The sequence below is a fragment of the Trichosurus vulpecula genome, chromosome 4 (assembly GCF_011100635.1).
Source record: "Trichosurus vulpecula isolate mTriVul1 chromosome 4, mTriVul1.pri, whole genome shotgun sequence".
NCBI classification, from domain to species: domain Eukaryota; kingdom Metazoa; phylum Chordata; class Mammalia; order Diprotodontia; family Phalangeridae; genus Trichosurus; species Trichosurus vulpecula.
The window spans coordinates 214,892,046-214,903,849 of NC_050576.1; the positions used below are offsets into that span (position 1 = coordinate 214,892,046).

At 49.6% G+C, this 11,804-nt stretch overlaps 1 protein-coding gene across 1 annotated transcript; it reads left to right on the forward strand.

The window, feature by feature from the left end:
• Positions 1-1,055: 1,055 nt before the first annotated feature.
• Positions 1,056-11,057, forward strand: ARHGDIA (Rho GDP dissociation inhibitor alpha). Its single transcript, XM_036756271.1, has 6 exons — positions 1,056-1,153; positions 7,956-8,173; positions 8,363-8,446; positions 8,765-8,841; positions 8,938-9,001; positions 9,446-11,057. The coding sequence occupies exons 2-6, from the start codon at positions 7,984-7,986 to the stop codon at positions 9,643-9,645; spliced, it is 615 nt and encodes a 204-aa protein (XP_036612166.1). The 5' UTR covers positions 1,056-1,153; positions 7,956-7,983; the 3' UTR covers positions 9,646-11,057.
• Positions 11,058-11,804: the final 747 nt, after the last annotated feature.

Consider the following 11,804-nt stretch of genomic DNA (forward strand, 5'->3'; position numbering starts at 1 on the left):
AGAGGCCAAGTCACTTCAGCTAGGGGCACAACTTGAACCAAGGTGTTGCTAACTAGACCGCTAGTTCTCTGTCCAGCGTGAGAAGATGCAGGGAGCTTATTAAATGTTTGCTAAATAAAACGACCCATCAGCTATTGACAGATAAGCTGGGTGATGAAATGGGAGGGCACTGGACCTGGGAGTTGGGAAGACCAGACTGGAATGCAAATACCGGCACAGACACTTACTAGTTGTGACTTTGGGCAAAGCGCTTAAACCCACATAGCCCGTTTCCTCATGTGTAAAAGGTGGGTACTGATAGCAGCTACCTCACACTACGTGAGGAGCAAGTATGACAATAAACGTGAAGCGCTCTGCAAACTTTTGGGAGCTAGTCGTCGTTATTATTAAAGCGCTATTATTACTATTAAAGCTGCTGCGGCTAACTTAAGCGACTTGCCGAATTCACGGAAAGGCGGGGGAGGGAAGGACGACCAGAACAAAACCCGGGTCTCGAGCCTCCGGCCAGCGCGCCTGATCTGCAGATGCTTCATTAGTTCTACCCCTCCCCACCCCCCAGCTGGCGGGCGTCACATGCCTAGCTCGGCTCAGGGGCATCCTCCGGTTTCCATGGAGACAGGGAAGGGAGTCTGGACCTCCGGCCCGCCAGATCCACCCCACGGGCTGTTCTCTAGGAATAGCGAGGGCCTCAGGCCCGGCACCAGGGAGCCCTACCGGCCACGCACGGACGCCCCCAAACCGGGGCCAACGGGGAATGCCACACAAGTCTGTCAGTCACCGCCGCCCTCAGCAAGATGGCCGGGCGCAGACTACTCTCTTTCCTCCAGAGCCCTTCGCCATGGTCATCCCCCGCCTTAGCACCTTCCCTTCCCTTTCACTCCCCGTGGGTAGGTGGGTGGGTGGAGGCTGAGGAAGGCCTCCTCCACCTCCTCCCGGCTCAACCTACTAGGGGGAAGGGAGAAGTGGTGTGGGCGCTTGCGCAGGCCCAGGCCGCCCGCCCGGCCTCCCGCTACCGCCTAGAGGCGGGCGAGCGGAAGTCGCGTGACCCCGGAAGCGACTGGAGGGGGCGCGCGGGCGGGGTGGAGCCGGGCGACTCGGTTCGTCGTTAGTGCGGGAGGGAGCGCGAGAGGCGGCGGACGCATCGAACCCATCGGTGAGTGAGTGACCGGGCTCCGGGGATTCCACCCTCCATCCCCGAGCCGCCACAGCTCTTCCGGACCTCCCGGGAGGGCGGGACGAGGAAGGGAGAGCCGCCGCCACCGGCTGGATGGGTGGGACGTCAGGGTGGAGTCGCCGCCGCGGCCGCTGCAGCCACTGCTGCTGCCTTTGTTCCTGCCGCCCCCGGCCTGGGCGCGACGTCTCTGCCCGGGGCCCGGGGTCTGGGGTGGGGGGCCTCGGGGAACTCTTTTCCCAGCTCTGCCGGGAGGCGGCGACGGAGAAGGCTCTCTCCTCGCAGGGACGGGGGGCATCCGCCCGGGCGGAGGCCGCGGGAGGGGCAGCGCAGCCGCCAGGGAACGGGGGAGGTGACAGCTGCTCGGGGCTTCCTGCTGGCCCCCTAGCAAGGTGGGGGACTACGGGAGGGGGAAGCTGCCCATCCATCCCCGCCCCTTCCTCAGCACATCCCTTCCGGCAGAGCCCCTTAGAGGGAAGAGGCAGAGATGAAGCCCAGGCAGGCAGAAAGAGCCAGGACCTGGCCAGAGGCACAGATGGCGTCCAAGGTGAGCCGCGCCCACGTGGAGAGGAGAGGAGAGGGGGCAGCCAGAGCCAAAGGCAGGGACAGGGAGGTCCAGGCACGGAGGAGCAAGCCCCGGCTCCTGGCAGGAAGCAAATGGGGCGAGGCGGCGTGCCGAGATTGACAGCCCTTGGAAAGGAGGGAGCTCGAGGAGCCCGGGGGTAAGCCAAAGAGGAAGTGACCCTGGAGGCAGTGGAGACATGGCCCTTTGGACCATGTTTAGAATTCAGTCTTTCTTTCCTTTCTGCGCCCCACATTTGGTCTCTAAAAAAAAATTCCCCTTTTTCTCCGAGCCACCCACACACTAACAGCATCCTAGTGAGACTGGCTGCACAGTATGTTGTAATGGGAGGGAAAAAAAGTCATTAGATGTCAAAGAGTCTTCAGACGGTGAGCTCTTCCCATTGCTCTGTGAGTTCCTTGAGGGCAGAGACTGCCTTTTCTCTTTCTTTGTATCTCCTGAGCTTAGCGAGGTGCCATACTCTGTAGTGGGCCCTTAAATGTTTATTGACTGAAGAGTCTTGGCCCTCAGTTTCCTCATTTTTTTTAAAAGAGGTAGTTCGACCAGATCTGAGCTTTCTTAACCTTTTTTGTTTGTTTCATGAACTCCTTTGGCAGTCTGGTGAAACACACGGACCCCTTCCCAGAAGAATGGTTTCTTGCTTACATTCATGGAAAGATGCTAAATTTCAGTTAGTGAAAATAAAGATGTGAATTTTTCCCCCACCCAAATTCATGGCCATGGTTTCTTTGGTCCTTTTCTGCCTCAATACTTTTATGACACTAAATACTTACTGTGTGACAGTTTCTAAGGAAATGTACTACAGGTTGGATTTTTAATTTAAATAATTTCTGGGCTGCTGGATTTCTTTGACCTTTGGTCCTTAAATGTATGCCTCGAGGGATGTTGGGAACTGCTTAAAATCCTTTTCCCATTACTAAGCCATGTTTTCTGTGATTGCTTAATTTATGGGTATTTAGGGAAATAGAGTTGTAGGTCCCTGAAATGGCTTAGTCTGGGCCCTGAACCCTGAGGTTATAAGATCCACATCTCATATTACTTAGATGATTTCTGCAAACCCAAATGCAACATGAATAGATTTTAAGTGGTTTCATGGTGCTGCTATTGAGGGATTGGGATAGAAGAGCAAGGAGAAATTTTAAATTAATATGCATTTATTAAACAATTGTCATGTGCTTCACTAGATACTGATGTTACAAAGACAAAAAAGGAAACTTCTGTCTTTGAGGAGGAACTAAAGGTTTAATTGGGAAACCAAATATGCACATAAAAGTCTATACTGAATTACTTTGTATAAGGTAAGGGTTGTATGAAAGGCCTGATGAGGGAGGGCTTGAAAGAGAGAGAGGTATTCTAAGAGAGGATCCACCAACCATGGGGCACAGCCTGTGCCAAAGCATTGAGGCAAGAATTGGAAAGTTGTGTGTACAGGGAATAATAAATACCAAGTAGGCCAGTTTGGCTTGGAATCTCCATAAAAAGGAATGTTCAATTTTATCCTAGTGGAAGTAGGGAGCCCCTGGACCTTCTTGAATAGAGGAGTGACAGGTATAGGTTCTACTTTAAGAATATCCATTTAGCAGGTTTTTGGCTTACTGATTGTAGAGCAGAGAGACTGGAGGCAAGGAGACCAATTCATCAGTAAGCATTTTGTAATTCCCTATTATGTGCCAGGCACTGTGGAATGCATGGTGGTTATGGTCTAGTGAGCCCAGATACCTGGTAGTTGAGGGACGGAAAGCTTCCATGGAAAAGGTGGTGCTTGAGCTGTGTCTCAAAGAAATAGAGAGGTTCTTTGAGTTGGAGGTGAGGAGAGATTGCGTTCCAAGTATGGGCAACAGCCAGCACAAACAAGGTATGCTGAATATGGAAGGTGGAAGTGTCACTTATGAGGAACAGAGAAAAAGGGCAGTTTGGTTGGATCTCAGTTTGAGAAGGGGTATAATAATGTCTTACAAGGCTGAAAAGATATGATAGGGCCAGGTTGTAAAAGGTAAACAGAAAACTTTCAATAGTCCAGGCAAGAGGTAGTGAGAGCTTGAACTAGTTTGATGGATTGTTGTGTGTGGAGAGAAGAGTATAGATGTGAGAGATGTCATAGAACAGGGGTGGGGAACCTGCAGCCTCAAGGCCGCATGTAGCCCTTTAGGTCCCCAAGTGCAGCCCTTTGACTGAATCCAAACTTCACAAAACAAGGAGATTTGTTCTGTAAAACAGAACTCAGTCAAAAGGCTGCACCCACGGACTTAAGAAGGCCACATTGTTCCCCACCCTTGTCATAGAATCATCAAGACTTGGCAGTTGTTTGGATTTTAAGTTTATAGGAGGTGAGGGAAGAATTTAGGATGACTGTAAGATTGTGAGCGGTAGGTGACTGGAAGGATGGTAGTACCCTCAATCAATAGTAATAGGAAAATTAGGAAGAGGAATGGATTTAGAGGAAAGGTAATGAGTTCTGTTTTAGTCATGTGGAGTTTAAGATGCCTACATCCAGTTAAAAATATCTCATGTAGGGCTGGAGTTTAGGAGATTGAATAAGGCCAGATATCGAGATCTGAGTCATCTTATTAGAGATAATTGAATGAATATCATTGGAGTGGAGGATATCACCAAGAAAAAATGCAAAGTTCTTGACTTGGGATCCATGAACTTGTGTTCGTTGTGTTTATTTAAAAAGATACTGTGATACCTGCCTTTCATTGTAATTGGTTTCCTTTGTAATTCTGTATATTAATATTCTGAGGAGTAATTAGGTTTCACCTGATGGCCCAAGGGGACTGTAACACAAAAAAGGTTAAGAAGTTATGACTTAAAGAGAAGAAGAGAGCTGAGACAGTCTTGGGGGTGGGGCAGTAAACCCACTATTGGGAAGTCAAAATAAATGTTGAGCCAGCAAACGAAACTGAGCAGGAGCAATCAGGGTAGGTGGGGAATCTGAACAGCTATCATTTACCATGTGCCATTAAGTGTGCTAAGCATTGAGGTTACAAAGAAAGACAAAACCGAGTTCAGATTATGATAAAGTGATACAACATATAAAACATTGTAAGATAGTTACAGTTTAACTGGAAGAGAATTTCACAGGGAAGACCCTAGTGGTGGAGAGGACCCAGGGAGATCTCTTGGCTCAAGGTGGGATTTTTAAAAAGTTTTTTAGTGATGCCTTCACCATAATTTTACCCAGTATTTCTCCCCCTCTCAGAGAGTCATTCAGTATAACAATGCTTTTAAAGACTTAAAAAAGGAGAAAAATCAGCATTATTGATCAATAAATACATTTAAAAAGTATGAAAATATATACAATGTACCACATATTGGGTACATTGGGGTACCTCCCACCTTTATACAGAAGAAGGCTGAGGTCTCTTGTCTTTTCTTTGGGGGCTATGCGTATTCTTTGTAATTTTGCAACATTGTAATTATATATATATACACACACATATACATTGTTTCCTTAACTCTGCTTTCTCTTCACTCTGAGGAGGTGAGATTTGAGCTTAGTCTTGAACAAAAGCCCAGGAAGCCAGGAGGTGGAGGTGAGAAGAAAGAAAATTCCAGGAATGGGAACAGCCAGTGAGAAGGCATGGAGTCAAGAGACAAGGGTCACTGGGGAGAAACAGCCAGAAGGCCAGTGTCACTGGATTATAGAGTGCTGGGGGGGAAGGGGGAAGATGGAAGAAGACTGGAAAGGTAGGAGAGGGCCAGGATTGGAAAGCCAAACAGAAGATTTCATCTTTGATCCTGAAGGTAATAGGGAATTGGTAGAGTTTATTGAATAGAGTGGATGGGGGCTGACATGGTTAGAACTGCTCTTTTAGGAAAATCATGTTGGCATTTTAGTGGAAGAGGAACTGGAATGGGGAGAGATGAGGCCAGGAGACCAACCAGAAGCATTGGCAGTAGTCAGGGTGTGGGGTTATGAGGGCCAGTGTGGTGGCTGGGTCAGATGTGTATGAGAGATGTCCTCAAGGTACAGGTAACCAGACGTAGGCACAAAATTGGCTTGTGAGAGAGTGAAGAGTCAAGGATGATACCTTTGTTTTACTTCTGGGTGATTGAGAGGAGGGTGGTGCTGATGAGAGTAAAAGGAAATGGTTTGGTGGTAGGCTGGGGAAGAAAATAAGTTCTCCTTTGGTTAAGTTGAGTTTGAGATTGCTTAAAAGGACATACAGTTTGAGGTGTTGAGGCAGTTGGTAATATGAGACTGGAGGTCAAGAGAGAGGTTAGAGTTAAATATATGGACCTGAGAATCATCTGTATAAGAGTTGATAATTGAACCTGTGGGAGTTTGTGAGATACTGTAGAGGGGGCAGAGAAGACAGCCCAAGACAGACTTTTGGGGGGGACACCCATGGTTTGTGGGTGTCACCTCAGTGAAGATTCAGCAAATTAGACCTAGAAGCCTCAGACAGGTAGGAGACCTAGGAGAGAGTAATATCAAGAAAACCTGGGGAGGTGGGGCCTTCCGGGAGAACAGGTTGCTTGGGAGTGCCAGAGTCCAGAGAGAGGTCAAGAAGAAGAAGTAAACAGGAGAAAAGTAGAACAGGTTGAATAGTCTCTTGAGCTATAAGTAGCAATGTGAAGAACACTAGTCCACTCACAGAGTGATTTTTACCCCTCTTCAGACCTCCCATGGCTGCCCCTCCCTCCATCCTCTCAGCTGAGAACTTTGCTCCATATTTAGCTGAAATAACTTGAGTCCATTTGACAAGAACTTCCCTTTCTGTCCCCCTCATGTCACATCATACAGATCCCTTTCCCTACTATCCTCTCCTTCACCCCTATCTTCACCTTGCCAAGACAGACTCCTCTAAAAGCACAGGTGGTCCTATTCCATCCTTTCTCCTGTAGGGGTTTGCCTCCTCTATGGTTCCCATTCTTTAACTTATCTTAAGTCTCTCCCTGTTTACTACCTACTTTCTTACTGACTACAAACATGCCCACATGTCTTCCATCTTCAAACAGTCCTCACTTGATCTGTCTATCCCTATTAACTACTGCCCTGTAGCTCTTCTCCCTTTCTTGACTAAACAACTTGAGAAGCCATCTATATTAGGTTCCTCCACTTCCTTTCCTCACACTTTTCTTAATTCTCTGCAGTCTGGCCTTTGACCTTATCATTCAACTGAAACTACTCTCTCCGAAGTTGCCTCTGATCTCTTAATTGCCAAACCTAATGGACTTTTCTCAGTTCTTATCCTTCTTGAGACTGGCCATCTAGAACAGTGCCTAAGCATGGCACCTTCAGAAGTAATAGATGTACAGGAAATCTTTATGGGGTGGTGTTGAAGCTGCTGCCTTTGAGGAGAGATAGAGCTCCGGAAGACTTGTATCTATGTATGTATGTATGTATGTATGAGCCAGGCAAAGTGAGGCAGGGCTGGGCTTCTGATGGGGTCCCTGCGAATAAGGACAGGCTCAGCTAAGAGGAGAGTTGATGTCTCCTTTATCTTTGAAAGACTAAGGTTCAGGCTTGGGAACCTGTCTTTGCCAACTCTTTTTCTAGGTGAGCTTGGTTGTGTGTTTAATAGGTTGCCATGGTTGGATATGTCATCAAACTTGAGGTCCTTTGAGCAAGAGCCTGAGTATCAGTTATTTTATGCTCATGGGGTTAGGAAAAGTTCCTTTCTATACTATGCACTGTAGGCACTGAAACAGGCTTTTATGTAGCCCTGTGTTACATCAGTTTACGATGGAGTGTTGTATAGAGTCAAGGGGAGTGAGGGATTGGGTAGTTTCCAGGGACTTCTTGGGAATTCATGTAGTAACTATTTCCTAAGTGCCTGCTGTTTTCAAAGCACTTACCCCTAATTTTCTCATGTACCTTGGCTATGGTGCCTGCCAGTGATTGCTGCAGTGATTGTTGTCCAAGGCTGGGAGTGCAGTGGAGTTGTGAAGGGGTTGGACCTCAGTACGGAAGTCAAGTCCTCTCTGTCAGTCCTCACAAGACCACAGCTGGGGACTGCAGTGGGTGGTTCTGTAGCTTTGCTGTGCAGATTGCCTTGTTTTGGCTCCAGGATTAGTGGGTGCAGAAGGGGTGGGGGAGCTCTCTCTTTCTCCCTCCTTCTCCCTTTTTCTTCCTCCCACCTCCTCCCTCCCTGCTCCCTTACCTACTCCACACCTCACCCCACCCCCATTCTCTTTCTTCCACCCTGGCCTTATCTTGAGGGTACGCTGCTGAACCTCTCCCCTCTTCTACAGGTTTTCAGAGCCCAATCAGGTGGTGAGTATGGCAGAACAAGAACCTACAGCAGAGCAGCTGGCTCAGATTGCAGCTGAGAATGAGGAGGATGAACACTCTGTCAACTATAAACCCCCAGCACAGAAGAGCATCCAGGAGATCCAGGAGCTGGACAAGGATGATGAGAGCCTTCGGAAGTATAAAGAGGCCCTGTTGGGCAGTGTGACTGTTTCTGCTGGTAGGAGCCACTTTGCAGGCCTGCAGGAAGGGTTCGGGAGTGCTTGCCTAGGGCAGTCTCCATGAGGTGTTGGGCAGATCTTAATAGGCACAGTGCTGACTGTGGCCTGCATCTTCTGCCTAGCATCTCTAGGGGAACTTGCCTCGGGATGGCATTCTAACCAACCCACTTTCCTCTCCATGCCTTCAGATCCCAATACTCCTAATGTCATTGTGACACGCTTGACCCTGGTGTGCAGCACTGCGCCTGGTCCCTTGGAATTAGATCTGACTGGTGAGTACAAGTGGGGGGGGCCTGAGGACTGTGAGAGGGTAGAAGGGGGGAACCCGCTTGTCATTCCTTACCTTGACACAACTTTTAGCCTTCCCTTGGCTTCTGTCCTGGCGCCCTCTGATGGTGACTAGCTGAAAATGTAGCCAGAGACTGGTTTAAAGCCAATTGTAGTTGGCAGACTCTAGAGTTGTGAATGAAGTGGGCTGAGTATTGGGGGGTGTTGTGGAGCAGGGGCTGAGTGATAGACTGTTGGGAACAGTGCTGGAGGGGACAATGGAGGAAGGGAATTCACAGTCATTGGTTGTTTTCCCCAAACAGGTGACCTGGAGAGCTTCAAGAAGCAGTCATTCGTGCTAAAGGAGGGTGTGGAATACCGGATAAAAATCTCCTTCCAGGTAAGGCCAAGTGTCTGGGGAAGGCTTCCAGATGGAGAATCTGGGCAGGCTCCATCGAAGGCCCAGAGTAACTTTTGTGGCTTTGTTCCCCTGCAGGTGAACAGGGAGATTGTATCAGGCATGAAGTACATCCAGCACACTTACAGAAAAGGCGTCAAGAGTGAGTGTGGGAATGGGATATGCCTTAAACCGAGGGGACTCAATCCCACAGATAGCCTGGAGCAGAGGCCAGTAGGCCCAGCAAGGCTTGTGTCAGTACTCAGTCCCCCTTCAGAAAGGGGTAGGAATGTCCAGGCTAGTACCAGTATTTGTTTTTCCCCCACAAGAGCCTGCAGCTAGGTGTGATGAAGGATTTCTTGGGAAAACCTTCCCTAGGTGATCTAGTTTCCAAAGTGTAGAGAGGATAAACCTCTCCTATTCCCCCCACCCCCCACATACATGTGTTTCACAAGCCCGCTGCTTTGCTACTAAAAATCACGTGTTGCCAAACCCTGTTGTCTAGCATATTCCCGGATTTCTAAGTCGGGGGGGGGGGGGGGGGAGGTGGTAGAGAAGAGGAGACTCAGAAGTAGGATTTATAGCATGACTTTGTGTCTTTCTACAGTTGACAAAACTGACTACATGGTGGGCAGTTATGGGCCTCGAGCAGAAGAATATGAGTTCCTGACCCCTGTGGAGGAGGCTCCCAAGGGCATGCTGGCTCGTGGCAGCTACAATATCAAGTCTCGCTTCACAGATGATGACAAGACGGATCATCTCTCCTGGGAGTGGAACCTCACCATCAAAAAGGAGTGGAAGGACTGAACCTATGGCCCTAGAGAGGGAGGGAGGGAGGCAGGCATCCCCAGACAGTGGCCACAGGAGAACCCTACCCTGACCCTGAACCCCCTACCCCCATCCTACTTTCCTTCTCAACCCCTAATCCCATACCAAAGTGCTGACAGGGGAGTCCCCACCCCCACCTGACTGTCTTCTCACACCCCTGGTCTTTCTCCTCTGGATGGGGGGTCCCATGTTTGTCTTCTTGGGCCCCCTCTCCGCCTCCCAGGTGGTTATCGTTGTTTTTCCTGTTGCTGCTTCAGCCCAGTCTTGCTTGGAGGTGGGGGCTTCAGCCAAGGCCTAAACTTCCTTCAAGTCCCGATTCTTCCCTTAGGCCAAAGGGAAGAGGGTCTGTTCTGGGCTTCAACAGGAATTTAAATTCTCTTTCCTCAGCTGCTGCAGCCCCACCAATCATGTCTTGTTTCCCCTTGGAGGGGGGGTGGTGCACCACAGAATCAGGGTAGTGAAGAGACCTTTGGCTGTTCTACTGCCCCCTCTGTGTGGCCATCTAGGGCCTGTCAGTTCATTCATTGCTGTCTGTAACCGTGTAACCATGATGCCTTAACATGTGGAACGTGTGCTATGTGGGGAGAACTGCTCCCCCAATCACTAACCTCTGGCTCCCCTGTGTCTGCATGAGCATGTGGTTCCCTATCCCCACCTTCCCTCCACCTTCGCTAATTACAGCGACTTGCATTGTCTGTCTGTGCTGCTGCCCCTTCTCCCTAGCTTGCCCAGGGTGGGTCTTAGCCCTACTCTCTCTCCCAGACCAGGGCTCCAGGAACTGCTCCCAACTGGTGAGAGCCAAACTGCCAAATCTCTAACCTGTTCCTTCTTTCTATGCCCCACCCTCACACTCCAGAAAGCTGGGGTTTTCTCACTCTCTGGGGACCTGGGGAGGCTCTGGCTTCCTCATCCCAGTCACTTCCTGTGGTCAGGGCAGCTCTCCTATCTGAGGAGTCTCTAGGCCTATTTGAACAAAGACCCCCCCGAAGGACAAAGCCAATGGTTGAGCCTTACTTGTCCCTGGCTTGAGCTCTCAGCCCCTGCCTTGGAATCTTGTGCCTGGCCTGTCAGTTATGTATTGCCTTGATTTGTGCCGACCTGGGGCCCTGCTCAGCTGGCCCCTCTTTCTCCCTTGGGATCCAGGGCCACCATCCCCAGGCAGAGCCCACCCTTACCCTACAAGGCCTAGCCAAGACAGACATGGGACCAAGTGCGCACAGATTGGGAGCTGTGTCTCCTGTGCCTCCCTTTTTTTCCCTCCCTCCCCCACTTTGATGCCACCAGTCTTTTGGTTTGGTATCACAAACTCTGGAGGCCCTCGGTAACAGGTTTGGAATCACCTGGCTACTTCTCCTTTTCAGATTGGGGAAATAAACTCTCAATGTACACAATTGTGCTTGCTTTTTCCTGTGTCAGTGGGGTGGGGTTAGGATTTTAGTCAGTGACACAGGCTTCCTCATTGTAGGGAGAAGACAATTCAGCTTCCAACACCAAAAAGCTGGAGTGGCTCTAAGACAAAAAAAGACATCAGAAAATAAAGGCCTGGGCCTTCCTGGGTGCCCCACGCTTATTGTTTTCCCCTTCCCTGTTCCTGTCCATGGCTTAGAGCAACAAATCTCCACCCATATTATCTTGGAGTCCTTCCTGGGCCAAACCCACACAAAGGGGCAGTGCGGCTCGTCCAACCCTAACCTGCTTCTCTCCACATTCCACATCACCCTACCACTAGCTCTAGGACCCATGCTACAGGCCACCAGCCTGCTCATTCTGGTCAGCTGCCCAGCTGTCTCAGAGCAGTCTACTGGGGGAGGCGGGGGGAGTCCTACTGCTGCTTGTTGTCAATCAAGGTTTTTAACTTCCCTTTGTTACACAGAAAGAACTGGGATATAGCTGCTCCATGCCCCACTCCTTATCTCGGGAACAGCTGTGAGCTAAAAAGGAAAAGTGGGTCCCTGGACCGGGGGAACTAGAAACCTCCTTTCAGCATGTGACAAAGCCCAGATCTGTAGCCTGGGCCTCAAGAAAACAGCGTGGGGTTGGCACTCTGCCCATCTTTCAGCTTCATGATGCTGGTGGAACGCCGATGTGTACAAAACTGTTAATCACAATGGGGTTCAAGTAAAACAAGGCAGTTGTTA